At 41.2% G+C, this 22,794-nt stretch overlaps 2 protein-coding genes across 4 annotated transcripts in view; one reads left to right on the forward strand and one right to left on the reverse strand.

Moving 5' to 3' along the window:
• LOC121336396 (gamma-secretase activating protein) overlaps window positions 1-9,331 on the forward strand; it is a 44,611-nt gene extending 35,280 nt beyond the window's left edge. For all 3 annotated transcript variants that reach the window (XM_041405510.1, XM_041405511.1, XM_041405512.1), the window contains 7 exons: window positions 3,014-3,084; window positions 3,649-3,743; window positions 4,863-4,982; window positions 6,361-6,422; window positions 8,295-8,399; window positions 8,550-8,643; window positions 9,192-9,331. In XM_041405510.1, coding sequence (XP_041261444.1) covers window positions 3,014-3,084; window positions 3,649-3,743; window positions 4,863-4,982; window positions 6,361-6,422; window positions 8,295-8,399; window positions 8,550-8,643; window positions 9,192-9,292 — 648 coding nt within the window. In that variant the 3' untranslated portion in view covers window positions 9,293-9,331. The remainder of the gene's footprint in view (window positions 1-3,013; window positions 3,085-3,648; window positions 3,744-4,862; window positions 4,983-6,360; window positions 6,423-8,294; window positions 8,400-8,549; window positions 8,644-9,191) is intronic.
• A 1,594-nt stretch (window positions 9,332-10,925) lies between these two features.
• Window positions 10,926-22,794, reverse strand: part of CCDC146 (coiled-coil domain containing 146) — a 60,452-nt gene continuing 48,583 nt past the window's right edge. The window contains exons 12-17 of the mRNA XM_041405507.1: window positions 21,427-21,645; window positions 20,589-20,817; window positions 15,227-15,355; window positions 13,626-13,763; window positions 11,998-12,243; window positions 10,926-11,108 (exon numbers count right to left, since the gene is read on the reverse strand). Coding sequence (XP_041261441.1) covers window positions 10,926-11,108; window positions 11,998-12,243; window positions 13,626-13,763; window positions 15,227-15,355; window positions 20,589-20,817; window positions 21,427-21,645 — 1,144 coding nt within the window. The remainder of the gene's footprint in view (window positions 11,109-11,997; window positions 12,244-13,625; window positions 13,764-15,226; window positions 15,356-20,588; window positions 20,818-21,426; window positions 21,646-22,794) is intronic.

A 22,794-nucleotide genomic window follows, 5' to 3' on the forward strand; every position in this document is an offset into this window, starting at 1 on the left:
ATCTCAAACCTTTCCATATCCTGAATGTTTCAGAGTTCTTCAGGGGAATGAACTGGTTTGAGCCTCCCTGCACTTCTTCTGTAGCATCAGAAGTGAGTAGCAGAGCTATTGAAACTAATGAAACAAGAAGAGACTTGAAGTTTGTCTGTTTACTTTCATAAAATATTTCACATTACATTCAGGAGCCCAGGAGTGGCTGAGATTAGACTCTGTGGTGTGTAGTCACTGTGTAAATCAATTGCAGAAGAAGTCAGAGAAGCCAAAACTTGGGAGCACTGAGAGTTTCTTACAAAACAACAGGCAAAGGCTGGTTGCTGTCAGAGTACTGTGTGTTCCTGTATACAGAGAAGTAAAGTGGGGAAGTGTGAATAACACACCTCAGTGGGAATTCCTTCTTTGCTGAGGAGCTCTGCAGAAGCTGGAGTGTGCCTGGTTCCCAGTCCATGTGTCACCTTTCCTGCAGTTGTTCTTGTATGTCCATAGGCATCTCCTCTGCAATCACTTTACCTTAGCTTTGCTCCACATCTGTTTCTCTCACTCAGTGAGGCAAGAAATGAGAGAAATAACTTACAGAAGCAATGTGACATTTGCTGCCCTGACAGCAAGCGGAAGGGAAGGCAGGGTGAGCAGGCAGTCTGTGGCACAGGAAACAGGCAGACCTGAATAAACTACTGGAATTTCTCTGCAAGTCGCTGCAGTAGCTGCACATTTTCCCCTGATGTCTGTAGGCTCAACTGCAGAGGAACAGAAGACAGACAACATTTGGATTTGAGTTTCCTCGGGAGGAGGAAGACTCTCATACTACTGCACAGGAGGGGATCTGAAAGACAGCAAGACCTTGTCTCACTTCCTTTTCTCCTTTGCTCCTGGTTCTTTTCTTTGACTTTCTTTGGCTTTGAAGTCTTTCCTGTAGAAATAGCCAAGGGAGCTGAGCATTTGTGGTTCCCAGTTGCTTTAGGGGAACTTCAGTTTCCTTGGCACCATTGTCTGGAACTGTAGATGTTTCAAGACAAGGTGGCAGCACTGTCAGCCAAGGCCTTCCTGCATGTGCTGTCTTGCTGATGGTCATGTGTTCTCTTGTTAGTTTAGAGCACTTCAGGAGAAATGGCTTCATGTATGTGCCCCAAAAAACTTCTTATTTTGTGTCTGTTATTCAGGGAAAAATGGCCTCCCCTGCTATGAGTGTAGCTCTTAACTTGGCTGCCCCAGACACCCACTGCTAACCTCAGACAGGAAGCTGCCTGTACTCCTTCCATCAGACATAATGCTGCCTTTCTCTCATGCACATTATCTTGTGTGTTTTGTTCTGAAAAAAAAAAGATTAAGACATGGGTTATCTTTCTGTATGCATTTTCTACAATGCCAAGAGTAGATGTTGATCTCCAAAGTGAGTTGTGCTGTTAGTGAGGGTGTCACATCACAAACATTCATGTATTCAAGATGCAAGTAAGTTGTGATAGCTTGGATGATTATGACTTAAGAAGTTAAGCTTTCTGTGCCCTGTGAAAGCTGTACAGCTTGCTGTGTTGTTAAGCAAAAAATGCTTATTCTGGAGTAGCACACTCTTGAAAACCATTTATGTTGCACAAATAATAATTGGTGATTTTCAGGCTTGTAAGAACCTTGACTTCAACACTGATCCTTCTGATCCAGCTGCAGCTCCTGATGCAGAGGCCTTAGCTGCACTCTCTGTGCTGGCCAGAACTGAAATTCATTCCAGCAGCAGGTGTGGTTCTTGTGACCCTTCTGTGGAAACTGGAAATCACTCATTTCCTAGAAAACTTGCTATGCTCCAGAAAGATTAAATTGGATCTTTCCATTGCACCTAGAAAGTGTGGAGATGGCAAGAATTAGGTAATTATTTTGCATCAGGCAGCTGTGCAAGCCTGGCTCAACTCGTGGTGGATGGGAAAGGTGCTACCTTGCAGAGCTTTCTGGCCAAGGTACAGAGGAACACTCGGGAACATTACTGAGGATGAATATTGCAGTTCTGGCCTTTGCGTGCAGATCTCTCCTGTGTGTCCTGTTTCTCTCTTGCTTAGAGCCCGTGATGAGTCAGACAATGGAGAGGGCAAAGCCTATGAGGGGAAGAGAGAGTGGGGGAAAAAGCATTCCTGGATTCTGACCATCTGGAGGGAGGAAAAGTGTTCCTAACTTCTTGTGACACCTCTTTGCAGAACAGGGGCCATACTAGTTTCCTGAGTTTCCTGGGATTGATTGATTGCTGTGCTTTGAGGGCCAGAGATAAAAGGCAGAGGAGGTGTCTCAGTTGCGTTACTGAGATGTGGAACTGGTTACACATGACAACCATGAGGAAGTTATTTCCGCTCTTCCGTGTGTGGTTTCTCTTTCAGCTGCAGAAGCTGAGGAGGCCCAAGTGAGAACAGGGCTTGTGGCTTTGGTATATGCTGACTGTGTGTGGTGGACGTCAGTTTGGGAGCACGAAGAGCAACAACATGGGCCAAGGGATTGTTTCACTTCACTGGGGACAAAAAGGAAACTCAGTAGATGAGGAGGGGCATTTGTTTGTCTCATTTTTCCTCCTTTCCAGGACTAGATCTGTGATTCCTCCTGCATACTTTTCTTGGCAAACTGAACATTCCACTGTCTTCAACGTTATCTGCTTTTGCTGAGCCCTTGGGACGGTTCCTTGCCAAATGCTCAGCCACTTGGACATGCTGTTTTTGCTTTCATGGCAAGCAGATCTTGGAGAATTTGCTGCAAGAGCCTGAGATCAGTTATCTCCAAGAAGCACAGTGTGTTAAGTTGCTGTATGTCTTGCATGATGCTTTCATAAGCTGGAAGCACTTTAAACAGCTGGAATAGGGCAATTTGTTACAATTCAAATTTTAATAACTTTACATTTTAAGGCCCTACAGAAAAAATTTGAAGACTCAGTAGGAGTCCCCTGAGAAGTTTTTGACATAATCTGGTGTGTGGAATGAATGAAGGCCAAGAGCCTGCTGTACATAAGCTCCTGGAAACATCCAGTCTTCTTTTTTTTTTGTTTTAGCTGAATCTGGTGCACCGAATAATGAAAGAAGTTTGGAGGAGATACCAGCTTCATTCCTGTATCTTCTGCTTGTGAGCAAGTGATTTGTTAAAGTTTTTATCCTGCCTTTTAAAATATGGACATAATGATTTTGGTCTTCATCAGTAGTACTCCTTTGAACAGTCAGTGCTTATGCTGCTGTCAGTGTCAATGTTACTGTCACTAACTCTTCCTAAGGATCCTGCTGGCCCTCTCTAGGGCAGTGTGACTATTAACCACACAGGCAGTGCTGTGGCTGGAGCTCAAGCTTGCTGAGTTTGCAGTGGTCCTAAGCTGGGTGGTGGGTGTTAAACACCTCTAATATCCAGGTCACTCACACCAGCACCATTTTACCTGTTGCTGCTGATTCCATGTACTGCTGAGAGCCCTGTAAATGTGCATCAGTGTGGGGAGGAGATGGGGACACCACAGAGACTGTGTCTGCAGCACTGGGCAGCTGGTGCTGGCTCAGACACCTCGGTAAACAAGGCAGCATCCCATGGCCCTGCATCCCAAAGGCAGGCATTCAGTGCACTCCCAGTGTGCCAAATTGACCCTCTCTCCAGGAGAGAGTGGGTGCCCCGGGTTCTTAATGTGTTGCTACTTTGTTAACTCAGTGATGAGAGAGGAAGTGCAGGAGAGTTTGCGGTGTTCCACATCATGAGTCGGATTCTGGAAGCAGCAAATGGCATGTGCATGCCTTTACCTCCTGGTAAGTTCTGTGTTTTGCTGTTTTAATCTTGAGTGAGGAGAGCAGTGCTGTAAATTCCTCCCAGCACAGCACTGGTTGCAGCACATGTGTCAAGTTAGCTTTGGCAGTATTGACAGCTGTTCAAGTCAGTTATAGAGGGAAGGCTCTTGACAAACCTTTACAAGTGAAATGAAACAAAACTAAATAGTTACTAGAAACAGAGAAAACTAAACAGAGGTTTCCAGTGGAATGTGTGGGTGCAGTCTTATCTTTGAATTAGGATTTAGACTCCACTTGCATATATATATATTTAGACAACTGGACTTCAGTGTCAAGAGCCACAAGGGAAAATCCTATCCTGTAGAAGATATAGTGTTTTTTCTCATGATCTTGCCTTGCTAATAATTTTCAGTTTTTTCCTGAAGGGATTACTTCCAGCCTTGATGGAAAGCTGGTGTTGATAGTAGATTTTAATTTCCTAGAGCTCCTCTTAATTCTTTACATCATTTTCAAAGCACTTGCTTATTTTCATTAGGGAAAGACATCTTGACGTCTTAATATCTTAATGCTTGCCAATTCTGTTTGAATCTTTCTGGGTTTTATTTCCTGATCTGTCTTTAGTCATTGCAACTGCTTTTGGTATGAGTTTGTCCCTCAGTCTGTGTGGGCACAAATGCTGCCACACAGTAGTGTTACATGATAACAAGATCATCATCAGGCTGATGTCAAAGGAAAGCTGAAGTATTAATGCTGCCCATGGCAGTGTCTTCGTGGCAACAACATCCTGAGGGTAGTGAGGCCTCAGATTTTGATTAATTAGGAGGAGAGAGGGGAGATAAAAGACAAATTAATAGAACAATTCAGATATAAGGCAACAGCTTGGAGACATTTAGGGACCAGTGTATGACTTTAATGACTGTTTTCAATCCCCTTAGCTTTCTTCTTTCTGACAAGATTGTACTTGAGAGGACTTAAAGGATGTCTAAATAAGACTACCTGACTTGATAAATTGATTTCCTCACCAACTATAAAGAATCAGAAGTCAAGGGAAGTGATGGCTTTAGCTAGAGTAATTCCAGCCTTGAACAGAGAATTAGAAAAAGCTACATATTGTACCAAACAAGTTTGTCCCTTTCATAGGTTTTCACACTCTGCACCTGGGTCTTGGTGTTCGATGTCTCCCTCTGCACACCCTCCTGCACTATATTGACAATGGAATCTTGCAACTGACAGAAACATGTGTCAGGAAATTGCTGAAAGGTACAGTGAACAGTTTCATTTGTTACCAGCCAGCTAACTGGGAGTGTTGTCCTTTGAGCCACTCCCCTTGGACACAGGTTTTATTGCCCAGGACACTCAGCTCTCCTTAGAGAGAGCTCTCCTTGTTTCAGTGAGGGCTGTAGATGATGGTGTTTCTTACCTGAAAGGAGAAAGTTAGGGCTCAGGCTATGTGATTGGCCTTACCACAGCACACAAAGAAATATCTCTGTGGAGAGAATTTGTGTTTGTAGTTTTTCCACTTGAGACTTCTTAGAAAAACAAATACTAAAGATCATCATAGGATTTGTTGGAGAATTTCTGTGACTCTGTGAAAGTGCACACCTGTGTGTAAGGAAGTTGGTCTGCTGTCCAGCCCTCAGCTTTTGCTTTATGTTTGGAAAGAGAAGAACAGGCCTGTCAGTCAGAGCTCATGGCTGGGGAAGCTGATGGAGCAGATCATCTTGAGTGCCATCACACGGCATGTGCAGGACAACCAGGGGATCCGACCCAGCCAGCATGGGTTTGTGAAAGGCAGGTCCTGCTTGACCAGCCTGGGCTTCTTCTGTCACTGAGTGACCCACACAGGGGGTGAGGGAAAGGCTCTGGGTGTTGTCTACCTGGACTTTACTGAAGCCTTTGACACAATTTCCCACAGCATTCTCCTGGAGAAACTGACTGATCATGGCCTGGATGGGAGCACTGGTGGCTGGTCCCCAGTGGGGTTCTAGAACTCAGTATTGGGCCCAGTCCTGTTTAATGTCTCTATCAAAGTTCTGGACAAGGGGATCAAACTCTTCCTCAGCCATTTTGCAGATGACACCAGGTTGGGCAGGAGGGTAGGAGGGCTCTGCAGACACATATGAGCAGGCTGGATTGATGGGCTGAGGTCGATTGTGTGAGGGTCAACAAGGCCAAGTGCTGGGTTCTGCCCTTTGGTCACAACAACCCCACACAGCATCACAGGCTGGGGCAGAATGTCTGCAAAGATGCCCAAGGAGTGCTGGTCAGTGGTGGCTGAACATGAACCAGCTATTCCCAGTGATGTGCTATTTCTCCAGTGTCCAAGAAAAGGGACAGCAAAATAGGCTGTATCAATCTGTGCCTGATCTTGATAAATAAATATTATAAACTTGGAGAGTTGCACTTAGTCAAAGTGCATTTGAATTACAGTACAAATTGTTACATAAAATGATGAAGTTATGGACAAATATGCAGAAATATATTTGTACACATGATAAACATGTAAATAATAGTCTTTAAACTGAAATTTTCATTTCACTAAGGAGGTGATGTTTATTCAGTATGTCTTCAGTGAAAGTTGAAAGTTTGTTATGTGATTACTGTTTGCTTGATTTGCTTTTTTCCCTGTTGCTTATAGATCTGGATGACACTGAACAGAATGAAAAGCTGAAGTTTAGTATTGTCATGAGGCTTCCAGAGGTAACTAATAGCTTTAAATGTAATTTCTTGGATTTTGGAATTGATAAGAAATTCCTCCTTGTGCATAGGGTCAAACCAATGAAAGACTTGGCTGTGGTTCAAATAGAGCCTGATTCAAATATAACTGGAACATCCATAATTTCTCCATCTGCTGCTCCTGGACTGTAGGTTACCCTGATAACTTAAATTACAGATTTGGCCATATTATTTTACAGAGTCTCCAGTATCCCACAGAACTTAACAAGACTGACACTGTTCTGCTGAGTACTCATTTGCATAATGCAATGAGGGTTATTTAAAGGGGGTTTATGGGGGTTTTGTGTGTGCTTTTTAGCATCCACAGAGTCTCACTTGTGACCTCTGTTTGGTTCTATACACTTCAAAAAATATGTTCAAAAGCTGGTATAGTAAAAGCTGTAAAGTTGTATCATACCACAGCTTTGTGGTAGGGATGATCTCCCCTCAGTTAAACCTCACAGTCTCACCCACTGACAAAGTGACTTGTGTAGCCACAAGAGCTGGTTACTGATCCTCCATAAATTGTTCCAGCAGGATGGGAGATGCATTTCTCCTTCTCCCCTTTTGCTCTTAGTGCACAGCACAGGGCTGCAGGGGAAGCACAAGATGTCAAGAAGCAGAGGAACACCAGGGATCCCCCTCAGGGAATGCCTCACTGCAGAACAGGCTTTTTTCCATATGAGTTGCCCATTGTTTGCTCATTGTGTGCTGTCACTTATAGTTCAAATGGCCAGAAGTGCTACTTGGGTTTTCCTGCAACAAAGGCTTCTTTATTTGGCAGCAGTTTTGAGAAGGGGTAGAGGAGGAGAACTCCACAGGATGTTCTTTGTCCTCTGTGTCTTGTTTTGGACCAGGGCTGGTGAGCTGGGGTCAGCATGGGGGCCCTGAGTTGCCAGCCCTGGGCCTGGTGCGTGGGGAACTCCATTCCAACCACGCTCTGACGTGAAGGGCTGAGCTGGGAGAGATTTAGGGAACAACTACTGCTAGCTATGCACAGTAGCCTCAGTGCTTTATTGTATCTATTTACAGCTTTGGGAAAAAATGCTGGGAATAGTCTGTTTGCCAGAAAGGTCACTTTGGGGTGATTCAGACTATTTTGAGCAGGTTATATGCAGTGGATGACTTCAGTTTAATCAGAAGCAAGGATTTAAGCACCATTAAACTGTACAGCATTTACTAAAATGAACAGCTGTCTGCATTGCAGTACAGCTGAAGGGGAGGGGCCAGGGAAGATCTACACAGGGAAAATAGCAGAAGGTGGAGCTAATTTCACAGTGTGTTCCTGTTCTTTTGCTTATTGGTTGGGATTGGAAGCTTTGGGAAACCTGGTTTTGAATTTCTTTTGGCTCTGGGATCGAGTATATGTTAACAGTTTCCAGATGATGACCTGAATAATGGGATCCAAACTTACATTCCCAATATCCTTCCTTGCCAGTGTTCTGTTTGTCTAAGGTTCCTTAAGACTGAGCCTGAGAAGCCCTGTCCTGAAGGAGCTTTGAGGAATGGGGCATCTACTTTATTATTTAGGGAAAGAATAGATTCAAATCCATCACAGTAAAGGATAAAGGTTCAATTAGTACTTAAGTACACGTCACGTGGGACAGTGGCACTGGGACAGATCAACTGAGGTGAGGACTGAGCAGTGAGGTTTTGATTTGCCACATTTTGAGAGCTATGAAAGGAAGGCTCCCTGGGTAAACATGATGACCTCTTAGCCATTGGGGTCTGAAAGCAAAGCACATCTGCATTACAGCCTGGATTTTATGTCAGCTTTTCCTCCCTTTTCATCTTTCTAAGTTTCCACTGTCCTATGTCTATGTTCTCAGGTTTTGGGGTTTGTGTTTTGCTTACTAGGCTCTTGGTCAAAAGGTCCGGCAGTACTGGAATCATCCGATAAATGCAAATTTAATGGCACGGAAATATGTGAAACTTCTGCTCGAGAAGCTGGGAAACGGGCAGGTAAGAGCACAGAGGCTGTTTTAAAATCTTATGTTTTGATGGTGTTGAGATTCCTGAGCTTTCTGTGGACTGTAACACACTAAAGAAACATTGAAACCTTGGTGCATCCGTGTGACTTTGTGAAGTAACACAGAATGTTCTCCCTTGCAGTGCAGCAGGCCTGTCCCTGAGAGACTCTCCGTCCCCGTGGAGTTTTTGCCACTGAACTACCTGACTAATATGCTGGCAGAGATAGAGAATCAAGGTAGTGTTAATTCTGTACTTTGGAAGACCAGTGATTGTTACCCTTTGATGCTCACTCAGATGCATCCTGCCTGTACTGACATACTGAGTTGTTAACACTCCAGTGTTGTTGAACACATGGGTTTGGTGATCTTTCTGCTGATGGAAAGTGTCAGGGGCTGAGAGCATCCATGTATGGGTATCATCCTGTCTGGGGAAGAAGAAGTTAAACCATGTAGCAGTATATGAGCACGTGCCCTGGGCCAGTTCATGGACTAGCACCAACACAGCCACTCTGCTTCAAGCTGGGTTTGGATCTCCAGTTTGGAGAGGCCTCACTCTCTGTGGGTTATAATTTACTTACATCCCACTAACAGGATAGTTTTTGCCACAGATTAGCATCCAAAGGGCACCACTGAAAGCTGTAGGTATTTTCGGGTGCATGAAAACACATTTCTATTACCCCTTATCTTTTGGTATTGTAGATGAAGATGTTTAATAGACAGCAGGACTATAAGTGTACAGGAGCATGTACAATTTTGTAAATACTTCCTCACCATGTTTTTCTAGGTGTGCATCCATATGAAAAACAAGACCATGTAAATGCAAGATTTGTAGAGGAAACAGCACTCAAGCACACTATGACACTTCTGGGTCTCAAATACTCCTGAAATAACATGCTGTTGAAGAATAACATGCTGTCAAACTGTGGTGCCTCTGTAAAAGTATTTATTGAAATGCAATGTTGTTTCCCAAATAACCTGCACTTCTGGGTAGTCACCAGTACTGACATAAGCTACTAAAACAGTGTTTGGTCCAACAAACTGAGGCTGAAATAATAGACTTCTAGATAAATCCTAGAGAAATGCATTTGACATAATCCTAGGTTTGAAATATATCTGTGGGTTCATTTTGAAGTGGTCAAGGAAGTGGAATAACAGTGTCAAAACATGCTGTGAAAATTGGTATAAATGTCACTTCTTTTAACAAGACAGTGCTGGAAATGGCAGCCCAGTTGCAGGGTTACAAGAACTAGTAACTGTTTACTTGGATTAATAAAAGGATTTCTTGGTGTGATTGTGTAAAGCAGGTAAGAATAACAAATGACTTTTTATGTCAGGCATGAGTAAAGAGACAGTCATTCCTTGTGGTGGTATCAGTTATCTTGTGGTACTTCTGCTTCTGAAGCTGCATTTTAATATTTTCAGTTTTGTAATTAACAAAATATAATCTCCTTAAAGTGCATGTGACAGATTTTGTTGGGGGTTTGTTTGTTTGTTTGAGGTTTTTTTATTGTTTTTTGAAGATATGTATAATATATTGTAAGTAATATAGGATAAGAAAAAAGCTTTAGAAATTGATTTTAACAGTGGCTTGGACAGAGTTTTACATAATCCTTTCTTACAACTTCTAGTGTTAGAGTTCAAACTTCAGCTTCAGAAAGAAATTAGGCAGGCTGTTTTTCCTTTGTTTTCAACTTCTGTTTGTATGTAACTGAACCAATATTGTTTGCTCTTTTAAGTTCTGAACTGTGACATTAATTTCAAATAGTAATAGCAATTTGCTACACAGAGAATATTGTCAAGTTGTGCCATGCAGGATTTCTGCACCCTTTATTGGATTTTATAAAACTCGACAAAATTCCAGACTATTAAACTAGAAAAACTCATTAATATTTTATATATTTGGGAGCTTTTCGAAACAACCTCTGATATTCTCTCTGAGTGGTGTCCATTGATGCTCCCTGTTCCTTACCAGTGAAATTAAAAGATCTGGGTCCTGGCAGTGACTTGGCAAGTTCATGGTCACACTTGTCACTGCCAGCAGTGAATCTTTAGCTTTCTTAGTGACTGCATAGTGAGAAGAAATATTTTTCTTAACATAATTAGAATTTCTCTGGCAAGTGTAACCTCCAGTCCCAGACTGCAGAAAGCCATGTTGGTGTGTGGCTATAAATGATGGCCACTTTGTATTATATAATAATAGGAGAAGATTTTCTAGCCTTTTCTTTTAATGAATGTATTTTAACATACCTTCAGATGCAATAAAACTTCACCTGGAAAAAAAAGTAAGTATAGCATGAGGATGACTCACTTTTTTTGGCACTTGGAAATACTGCACTGCATTTGGGATACCAGGAGAAAGGATTCTGGATCTCTGACCAGTTAGCTGTGCTTTTGGCATGAACAAGTACTTCATTTTCAGCATGAAATTTGGCTGAACACCTTCAGTGCAGTGTAAATGCTGCTGACTCTTGTGATCCAGCAGCTGGTATTGGTCTCTCCTGCTTCGGGTGCTGTCTGTTCAGATTTCAGATGGCTTGGCAGGAGGCTTTTTGAAATGTCTTGCACTCGGGCGGGGCTCACTTGGTCTGGAGGGAGCCATGTGAGGCTGCAGCAGTGGGAGTCCCTCCTCCTCCTCCTCCTCCTCTTTGGGAAAAATGGGGTCGTAGCTGGGCAGTGCAGCTTGTTTCTCCTCTTCAGGCTCCTGTCAGAGAAACACAGCTTGGTCACACAGGGGTTGTGTGCTTTAAAACTCCAGTGCTTCCCCGAGCCAGTGTACAGAATCCATGACAAAGGCAATGCCCTTAGTCTAATCCCTGGCATGCCAGGAAAGCTGAAGGGATATTAAAAGGAAAGCATGGGGTTTGACCATGTAGATATGAGTTTGTCCTTTTAAACAGTAGACAGTTTGAGCCTGCTATGCTTTTGTTATTTGTAAAGAAAACAGATTAGATGAACTTTTAAAAGATGTAGTAATTATGCACCGAAGATGTGTGGAAAAATTCTGTTCATGAATACAGTTACTAGAGTGGTCCTTTATCCACAGCACTGAAAGAAAACTTGAGTCACAGCATGAGGAGAAGTTTCATGACAGAAGTTTCTTATTCTAAAATATTATTATTTAGGAGCTCTGCTCTGGGATCACTGACCATCTCATGGACAGAGGCAGTGTCCAGCAGGGTAAGGATTCAAGTGCTGTCTGCCATGCTGCCCTGCCTACCCGCAGTGTCTTGCTCAGCAGTGATTTCTTGCTGCTTCTGATCTGATGCTCATTGTATCTTGTATGCAGGAGACATTAAACTTCTCCTGAACCCCACACTCCACCTTTTGCAGCTTTACCTCGAAATCCAGTGAAAAGCAGTGATGGCAGCCCTGCTCTTCGGCCACAATATGGTCACACAAACTACTTTAATAACCAAAGGTGACGTTTTTAGTGTATGATCTCCTTAAGATTCAATGACCAGCTCCAAGAGGTGTTGCCAGACTAGAGTTAAAACTGCACAAACCCACTGTAGTGGGTTGTCAGTTGTCTCTTTCTGTACCATCATCTGCACTGCCTCCTGGAGCTCTTGCAATGTATGACAAAAACTTACTTTAGCTCTGTCTTCATCTGCTGCTTTTTGTATCTTCTCATTGTCTAGGATCTTCCACTGGTCCTTTTCTGCTTTAGGAGGGGGAAGACCTTGACTTATCATAAATGAAGCAGTCATCACAAATTGTTCTTTGTCTCTGATTTCCTGCCGGAGTTTAAGGGCAAGTGCTTGCTTCATGGATAACTCTGCAAAAAGAGCCCTTATCTCCTGGGTTTTGTGATTTATCTTCCTCTGCAGATCGTTGGTCTGGAATGCAAAACAGCTGCATTGTAGTTAGGGCTTCCCTTTAGGCACTCACTGGGCATGACATTTAGGTCAGTATTAGGCACATGAAAATAAGTCCACCTTGATAAGGTTTTAAATAGTAGTTCAGTGCTTGAAAATTACTTAATTTTTGTGAACACTTAGAACAAAAAAAAAAAAAAAAAAAAAAAAAAGAGGCTGCTCAAGGAGTCACATTTACTCCAGTACAAGAAAAGAAAATTTGTCTTTGCTTCTTGACCTTTTCAGCTGGACAGCAAAACTCCCCCAGCCCTCAAAGGCCTGGGATCCCAATTCCTTAATTCTTTTTGAGTTTATACACAATTAGCTTCATAATAAAGCTGGAATAAGCCCAATTCCTATGAGATAATTGAGTGATAATGCTGATGCAGGGGCTGTGGGTTGTGACATTATCCTTGGAAGGGGGACAAACAGAAAAGGAGTGTGACAGAAATCCTTGAGTCTCACTGCAGATGATTTGAAAAAACAAAAAAATTTGAATACTGTTTAAATGACTAATTGGAACTGGGACAGCCAGAGCACTTGCAAATGCAACTTTTGGCACACAGCCATTCCTACAGTAGTTTATTAGCCCATGGCCATAATTTCACAAACACAGTTAACAACCATGATATTTCTGTTTGTGTTAAAATAAATTTTACAAAACTGTTTTGAGCTTTCATGTGTGCCAAACCTAACATTTAAGAAAAATTTGTACCCTGGCCTTGTTTTACATTAATTACTTAGCTTTTTTTTCTGCCTTTCCCTCAGCTCTGCTCAATGTGCAGCTTTTTCATTAGGAATATGGGGGCTAGGAGCATTTTTGGTCTTTCCCAAACAATAGTAATTGCAGTTAAAAGCAAATTGCTATAATTATATTTTTAAAACTGTATTGGAAGTAATGTTTCCTGTGTGATTCTCCCTACCTAAACAACAGAAGAACTTTGAGCCAGATACCAAGTCCATCTTTTTGTATGTCAGAGTAGAATTTACCTGGCCTTCCTTTATTTCTTTTTTCCCCTTATTTTTTCTTAGCCTTAGAGCTGTTTGTTGAGGAAAGGCTGTTAAGTACATTTGCGAAAGGAGGATCCTACAAATTTTCTAAGCATCTACTTGAGAAAGAGCTAATTCTATATTTTAGTGAAAGGTACTATTTATGGTGCAACTTTGTTTTTAAAAGAGAGGGCATTCACCTAATAGTTTCAGTTTATCTGTATTACTGTTGCTATTCCTGTCTGTAATTTCTGAAGACTAACTTATGATTTGCCTCTCAGCATTTCCAGCCACTTTTGTAATTTGCAAGTGAATCACCCCTTGCCCAGATACTGTTTCGTTTTGCACAGGCTGGCGTGCAGAGCCCTTCTTACCCTCCTGGCGAACAGCAGCATGTCCTGCTTGCCGTTCTCCACCACAGTGCGCATTCTGTCCGTCAGGTCGGAAATGTTCTCGCAGAGGAAATCTATCTTCAGCAGCCTCTGCTCCTTCTGCACCAGCTCTGCCTCTATCTGCAGCAAGAGGGAGGACACAGTGTAAGGAAAGCACAGGGGAAGGTGCAGCACAAGGCGTTCTGTGATTGTCTTGAGCTGCTGGAATAATACCGGTGAACAGTCATAAACGAATACCTTCACTATCAGATTTCTCAAAATGTACACCTTCTCTGCCGAGGATCAGGCCCACATTGGTTCAGTTGGCTGCTGTCAGTTGTACAGTTCTTCCATATCAGGCCAGGCCCTTTTGGGGGCAGGGGTTACACCATTGTTACTGCCTTGCTGTGGTTTTCTTGAAAGCAATGAGGCTTTTTTCTAGTCATTATTTTTTTTTAATCTTTTGGTTCCTTGAGTCACAACACAATGGAAAGTTTCAGCTCTTGCTTTAAATACTTTTCCCCTCATGCCTAAAAGAGTATGGGCTCCATAAACAAATTATAACTACAATGACTTTAAATCCCATGGAGATTGAAGTAGACATTTAAACTTATCACGACTCCAAGAAACCTTCTTCTTAATGTGTAGGCTGTTGGTAACAGGCTCTGTTGTGGCCTGCTTGGCTCTGCAGAGCTCCCTCCTGTCAAGGAATATGGGACAGTAAAGCAAAAACCTCAAGTAATTCAAGAAGCTGAGTTCAGGGTCTGTCTTTACAAACTGGATTTCAAAGCAGGACGCTGGGGTGTGCTCAGAGCTGGCTGCTACTGCCCTCACACCTTCAGAGCCCTTTGTGAATCCCCTCCAAATTCTGAACACCGTGGGAAGAGTTTTGTGTTTCTATAACTGGGACAGACAGAACTATATAAGAAAATGCTGTTCCTTTACCTTCCTCACCCCACACAGAGGGCTCTGAAACTGGCTCTCCACTGGACCTAATGCTTCCCTCTGGAGTCCCCGGGGCAGTCACCAGCAGTGCTGCAGTCAGGTGTCAGCTGCTGGCTGGCCTGGCTGCTGCTTCCACCAGGCTCTCTTCAGTGGCTGTTTTTTCAGCAGGGAAGCAAAGCAGTAGGGCCCGGCCCTAACAAGGGACAGTGTTTGCTTCTGTGTCACACATGCAGGCTTTGTGAAGAGGCTGGCAGGTCTGCCTCCTGCTCACAGCCCGTGGATAGTGGTGAAACAGCTCATGGCCAGTTAGCAAAGACTGACAACCCTGTTTGTTAGCAGTTTATAATTCTGCATTTATCTCCCTCTGCTGCCTTTTCTGTGCCTTCCCCTAGTGAGGTGGGTCTGCACTGAAGTGCCAGAGGATGCTGCACAGCCAGGGGTACCTCACAGAGCTCCCCCTCCCCAGCCTCTCCTGGAAGAAGTCAAATGTCCCATGTTCAGTTGACCTGAAAAGCAGATGCTAGGCTGGAGTTCACATTGGCCAATCATAATTATTTTTATTCCTCTTACAGAAAGTTTATTTTAAAAATAAAAGACACTATTTGCAATTTCTAAAAGAGGTCAAGCACAGCAGGATAGCTTATGATAAGTGACGTTACCTTTTCAATCCTTTTTAGCAGCTCAGGTGGAGATGGGTCCTTCCCTCCCATTTCTTGCTTTCTGCTCTCATTTGTGGCATCACCATAGTTTTCCTCCAGCTTTTTAATCTTGTCTCTGCACTGGGAATACTAGCAAAAAAAAAGAGTCTCAACAGTTATTTATTCCCACCCAACTCATCCCCAGACCTTGGTCTGGAGACTTAAACAGACAAGGATTAGCCATTTAAATAAGCCATTTAAAATTTTTCTTTTAAAAGAGAACTACAGTGTGACAGTTGCAGGCTACCTTTTGTTTTTTTATCCTCAGGAATACAATAGAAAGCTCTGCTTCCCTGCTGGTCGGTACTGAGGGTCTCATCCCTGCAGACATCCAAGTTTTCTACACTAACATTCCCAGGCATGTGTCCTGAAGTGACTCTGTGGTGACACTGAGCAATGAGGTACCCTTGGGACTCACAGAGGCAGGTGTTCCCTGACCTTTCCCATGTGAGACCTTCCCATGGAATAATGCTTCCCAGAATATGCTACAGGGACATCCAGGCTCAGTGTAAATACTCACTGAACGAGTGGCTGGGGCTGTTTTTTCATGTTTGGACTTGCAAGACTGACAGTGGTGGGGCTGTGTGCTCTGATGTGCACCTGGCTGGCTGTCAGTGAGCTGTCTGCACTGACATAACTACCCAAGTGTAAATGTTAACCATCCACTCCAGGTGATGACTGATTAAGGAAATAAGTGGTCCCCAGCTCTCAAAGTTATGAACAGTCACCAAAATATAAAGTAAATGTTTAGATGTTGCCAGGATGAGGTTTGTCACTGGAAGCTAACAAGTCATATTTAACTAGAAAAGAGAAAACTGACAGATATTCTCAGGTGGCAGTGGAACATTACCAGAACACTTAAATACTTATTTTCCTAGTAAAAAAAGCACCACACAACTCACTCCTGTACACTTTGTCTAAAAGCAGCTAAAGTAAAAACCATAGATGAGCGTAATGAACAATTTCCTTGGCAAACCATGATTCTGAACATAGCTAGGTATTGAAAGTTACATTTTGCTAACAAATAGCTAAAACTCAAGCCCAAAAATACACAGAATGGAAGAATGTAAAAGCAGGGCCAGCACAAACAGCAGGATGCAGCTATGCTTCCAGTGATCTTTTCTATTTGGGGCCAAATTTCTCAACCACTAACTCAGGGGAAAATGCCTTGTTGGAGGCAGTGGTATCTTAATGAGATTAGAGGCAGCTCACCAAAGAAAATTTTGCAGGCCTGAATAGTTAATTTAGAGAAGGACTATTGCAGCAAAACCACAGTCCAAAAACCATTAAAAACTTTCATGTTAAATGTAAATTCTAGCCTTACTTTTAAATGCAATATGAATTGGAAGTGATCAGATGCAAGCCAATCCAAAAGCATCAAAAAGTGCATTTAGTGATAACCATGCTATTCTGTGTCTGCTTAAGTAACATGACTATACTACAGGCAGCTTTTTTTTTCTTTTTTTTTTTCCTACTAATTTGTAGTGTTTTCGTTGGAAAAGACTATCTGAGTCATAAGAAAGTCTAAGTCTTAAAATTTTAAAAAATCCTTTCTCTCTTTCTTAGAGTGGGTTTATACAGGGGATAGGAAAAGACTGTAGAAGAGAGGCTTTTCTACATTGGACTGTAATCAGTCAGGAGGAATTATTGAAGGAGGGAACACATGTCTAGATAAAGCAGCTGGTCTGAAAAAGTGGACATCAGCTTCTTTTTTTGAAATCTCAGTGAAGGTAGGTGAGGTATGTACAGCACTAAAAAAGGGCAAATGCAAGACCTATTTTAAAACATGATGGGGTACAGATGGAGCTTTGGAACCACGATAACTTCTCTTTTTGAAGAATAAATCTGGAACACATAATTAAGTTTTCTTCGTAGGCATCAAGAAGATAAAAATAACAGGGATAACAGCCACCACAGGTGTGTTGAGTCATGCCAAACCAGATCAATGTCTACTATGATAATTCCACAGGTCTGTGGATGACAAATAGTAGGTATCATACATTTTGATATTTATATAGCTTCAATGTATCATATGATATTCTCATAAACAAAATATACAGTAAATACCTATTCAATGGAATGAGGTTAAGCTTAGAGAGACTGCAAGTATTTAACAAACAACATAAATGGGTTCTTGATTAAAATATACAGTAAATACCTCTTCAATGGAATGAGGTTAAGCTTAGAGAGACTGCAAGTATTTTTCGGAAAATATTCAAATGCAAAATTACCTTTCTCTGAAAAAAAGTCTGAACCAAAAAGATAATAGCAAATTAAAAAATGCAAGTAGTTACATGTAGAAAGGAAAAACTGCCTCTACAAAAACAGAATCAAATCAACTGGTTGGATGCCCTTTCTTTAAAAAAGGGCCTGGTTGTTACACACATTAACACGAAGATGAATCACCTTGTCATGTGTCAAGAAAGGTGCCACCATACCTGGATGCATAAGCAGGAAGGTAACCTGCAAGATGCCTGAATGAATCCTTTCACTCAGCCACAGGTACCAGGCACTGCCCTTCGAAACAAATAAAAACTATATTGCCAAAACTAAAAGAAATGCAGAAGAATGATCTAAGAAAAATCTGTAAGAGCTGATTGAAAGAAACAAGGTTGTGTAGCCTAGGAAAAGGATGGGAGAGGAACATGATTAACATCCTTCCAGTAACATGAAATGTTGCAGAAAAGAATGGTCCATTTGTAATGTCCCTGGAGGACAGAATACAAACCAATATTCTTACACCACAGCAAGAAAGATCCAGGCTAAAGCTCAAGAAAATTTTTCCGCTGTTAAGTAAAGACTGGGATAGCTTGCTTGGGGAAACCTTTCTCAGTGGTGGCTTGAAACCACAGCTTAGCCCTCTCAGGCAATCCAACGCTGCTGTGGGAGCAGATTGCTTAGATAAACTCTTTATCTCTCTACTAGTCCCATTATTCTATGATGTGGTGACATAGTCTGAAGATTTTCATGTATTAAAACCTGGACAAATGTTGTTGCCAAATGCCTCAAATAAACTGACAATCCTTGCATATTGCCTGAGCTCTAAGGCATGAAAGTCCCATCTACAGCACCATGACAGCTCAGCAGGTCTACGTGTTGGACTAATTAATGATTAATGCTAAGTATTTCTCATTGATGCATGAAGGTAGATTAGTTTTTATGGGTCACTTCAGCCAGCAGGAACAATCTCTTGATGTGCAGTCCCAATTAAAAGTTACATAGTTCTATGCCCAGAGAAAACCACCTTACAGTCTCACCAGGTACTTTTTGTGTAAAGAAGTGCCTGTAAATATTTCTATTTTTAAATCTTTACCTTGATGTTAACAAGCCTACCTAGTCCATGTTACTTGCACTTGCTTAGAAGAGGTCTGGTCTTGCTTCAGACAATGGTATTTTTTAGCTTAACTATTCACCAGTGTTTTGTGGAAATAGCAAGCTTCTGATGAAAAGCATACAAGTGGAACATGCATCACTTTGATGATTAAGCAGCTCATGTGGAATGTAGGAGACCCAGGTGGAGTGTTTGTTCTTGCTGAACTGGCACACAGCCCTGATCTGGGCTTTTCCCCTTCCCAATGGGCACTACAGCTGCTGAGATTATGGGTCAGTTTTTGCAGTCTGTAAATATTTCTGGTTTAAATTTTTTTCATTGATAATAATGCAAATACCTAGTCCATGCTACTAGCATTTGCTTCAAAGAGGTCTGGTATTGCTGAAGACAGAAGGAGGCAGGAAGGGTGGGAAAAGGGGAGGACAAAAGAGGCACAGGTGCAGGATTCAGCCTGCCTAATCCAGACAGTCTGTGACCATGGTGACTGAACAGAAGCTGAGTCAGATTTCAACATGGGGTCAAATCTGTAATCACTACAAGAACCAGCAGCATGAATTTTGCAATCAACATCAAAATTCAGATTTGGGCTCAGGGTTTTTGTTTACATCATGGAGATAAAGCCAAACAATTTGAAACTGCTTCTCATTGGACTTAATTCCTGTTGGCAGTGGGAGTAAGAGTATTAATGATGAATGGTGGAGCATGAGGAGATGAACAAGTTAACAGGCAGTTTGAGCCATGTAATGTTCAGTAATCACAGTATCTAGTTAAATTGTAAAGGTTGATAACTGATTATTCGCCATTCTTCACTGGGAAACTCCTCACTTGGGAACATTTATTAAGACTACTGCAGGCACAATATCACAGCACTCTGTATTTTCCTACTTTTTAATTTTATGTCAACATTGCAAAAAGATTTAAAACACCTCCAACAATAGGCTCCCTTTAACAGTGATTTAGGTTTCATATGAATTATCATCATAACGGAGAAAGTTGCAGGAATGCAGAACAGAAAAAGCAAAATTTCATTACTGATTCTGTCAACTCACAAAAATCATCTGCATTTTGTTACTACTTGTATTTGACTCAGTGACTCCCAGTCTCATTTTAAATCTTACCTGAATTTTTTTTTTTTTTAATACTGCCTCGGTTCATCATTTAAATATATGATGGCCCTGCAAAGGTCTTTGTGTAAGGATTTGCATGAGGTATTAAAGCATGTACTGTTTTGTTCTTATAGCAGAGCATACAATTTCTTCAAAAGTCCAGAAGTGAGAGAATAGTGCAAGCACTATTAAACAGTGAGCCACAGCTCCCATTGGTATGAGTTTGAAAGGCAATTTATGATTTTGTGCAGGCATTAACAGAGTATGTATGGGAAAAATTACCATGTGGAGATAAGGTCAAAAGTAAATGAGCCATTTCAGAAAGCAAGGAAAGAATGTCCCAAGCACTGCAGTTTGTTAGCTGTTTAATGCTGTTTTGTAACTAGGACTAAAACTTACACTGTTTTTGCTCAAAAGAAAATATATGTGGATTATATCATTGTAGGCAGCAGAGTTTCCAGAGTAGGCTCAGGGTCAAGTGTGAATTGAGTTATTATTTTAGAAATTTGATGGTCTAAGTGTATCTCCCACCCCTCCACCTACTCCATCAATACAGTTTTAACAAATTTTATCTACAGTCTCATTTTTCCCCCATGACTCCCATTCTCCAGCTTAGTCATACTGACATTTCAGGCTGTGGGATGGGTTAGCTGGAATTCCATACCCAGGAAACATTTGGCGTGTGTGAAAGACCGTGAGCCAGTTACACATAAGCATAGAAACTCACATATGTGAAGTTAAAAACACGTATCAGTGTTTTGCTAGACAGCTGTATTACCAAACTTTCTGTTTTAATTAACCTTGTACATCCAAATATTTTTTCCTATGAAATCTTAAATTTTAAAATACAAAACGATTGTAAAAAATTTTTTCCTTTAACACCAACCTGTATCCGAAGTTTCACCAGATGTGCATCCAGGGCATTCTTCAGTGTGAGCTCTTTAAAACACAATTTAACCTCTCTTTTTTTTTCAACTAACTTCAGCTTCAGAAAGCTGATCTTTTCATCCATAACTTGCATCTTAGTATCTCCATTCCTACACAACACCTCTTGCCTGTTTATTTTTTCATACAAAAAGCCTAGTTCTTCTTCTCGTTCTCTGAGCAAAAGACCACTGAAATAAAGCCAAAATGTAAAGACAATTTTTAAAAAAAGCGAGCCATATTCAGTGTATTCCATTCAAGAACATTAAAAAGTTATCTTAAAAGATAATCTGTGATGATGCATCAAGCTTTTCACAATTATTTTAATCTAATGACAGCATTTTAAATAAGTAACAAAATAATAGCAATGTGAAAATCAGAAAACAAACTTGGAAAGGTGACTCTTGTCTCTCAAATAATTTTTAAGGTCTTCTGGCCTTCAACAGCATTTAAAACTGGATTAAGATCAGAGAGATCTAGATAATCTGCATTTTTGCAGATGCCTTAACTGTGCACAATGCACAAACAGAGCAGGTGGCTACAAGTTCTCAAGGCATTCCGTAGCCAAGGTACCATATTTTTTGAATAATAATTCTGAAGCATGACCACGATCAGCAGTGAGGAACATCTGCCCAATGCAAAGCAGCACTGGCAGTGCAGTGAGCGGGACTGGTCAGCGAAACATTGCAGTGCCACAGACCTTTAACAATCCTAACGAGGAGTGCTCATAAGCTAAAAAATATTTTTGCTTCATGAATGTCAAAATTAAACACTACCTTAGATCAAATTTACAAATGTACCTCTCATTTCGTTGTTCAATAGCCCTTTCATAATTTTTGCGTAGCTGTGAAATTTCCTTTTGAATGCCTGTGGCTGCAGCGGTAAGTCTGTCAACATTCAAATACTTTTCCTTTTCTTTACTCTCTAGCATCTCTTGTTCAACTTTTTCATAATCCTTTTGGATCAACTCTTTCATTCTCTCATTCTTTTTAACCTTCAGATAGTCCTCCTGCAATTTTCTGTAACATAACAGAAATATGGGAATATTTTTAGTTCTTTCAATTGGAAACCAATTTCAGCAACTAAAAGCAGAGCTTAAATGTATTTTTCAAGCACACAAGGGCTCCTCTATGTCTGTGCTTCACAGAAGCTTTACAAGAAGAAGAAAGACATTCTGAGAGCAGATTTTTTTGCAAGTTCTTTCCAGCTTGAAAGGAACTGGATTCTGGCACAAGAAAAATGCTATACAGGGAACATTGCACTACAGCTTTTTTTTTTATTTTGTACTAGGTAGCCCAAGCAGACACAAAAAATAAAGTTTAAGAGCATAGGCATAAACTGTGATGAAAAGTCTTAATGTGTAGAAATCCTGCCATTCTATTTAAATAAGGATATTTATTTTGTTGTTGCAACTCAAAGTTCTCCAAATCTATTGTTTACAAAACAGTGTGTCACAACATTAGCACAAGAAAGAAAATTATTAGATTGCCTATTATTATTTCATCTGCCCATTTGACAGATGAAAAAAGAAACCAAAACATAATGGGAGGTCAGTGACAAGATCACATAAAAATAAAGAACATTTCTCATTATTTCCAGCATCCTTGTTGATCACTGGATGATGGCCTGTCATTTAAAAGACAGATTCTTGTCACCAAATGGAGTATTTACTATCTCACAGCACAGAATTTAGAGTTACTACATTTGATCTGTATCACTTCTGGATCAAGACACAACTTTATCTACACCAAGAAGATATTCATGTCAACGTACAAAAGAGGTAGTGACAGGAGAAGCAAAGTCTCTTGTTAAAATACAGACCTGCAGATGAAATATCCTTCCCTCATGGGCTCCATCATTAAATTGCTGATTTGCTGCATATAGGACAGGGAGCTGCTTTCTTTCATTTCCCCCGTATGTATAACACTTTGAGTACCACAGGATATTACTGAATTTAATTAAACATCTGTAAGTCAAGTCTCAGACTGAAAGTATAACAGAATTGCAGAAATGCAATGCATTTTAAATATTTTCTGAAATTTTCTTGCCTTACTTGGACTGATACTCTGTCCTCCAAACTGCATGGGTTGCAGTGAAGTCAGTGGTACTGATACTAAAATCTATCACTGTGATTTCAAATATTTTTCATAAGCAAGAGGGTTACTGAA

Source organism: Onychostruthus taczanowskii, unplaced genomic scaffold (genome assembly GCF_017590055.1).
Source record: "Onychostruthus taczanowskii isolate IOZ18803 unplaced genomic scaffold, ASM1759005v1 scaffold23, whole genome shotgun sequence".
NCBI classification, from domain to species: domain Eukaryota; kingdom Metazoa; phylum Chordata; class Aves; order Passeriformes; family Passeridae; genus Onychostruthus; species Onychostruthus taczanowskii.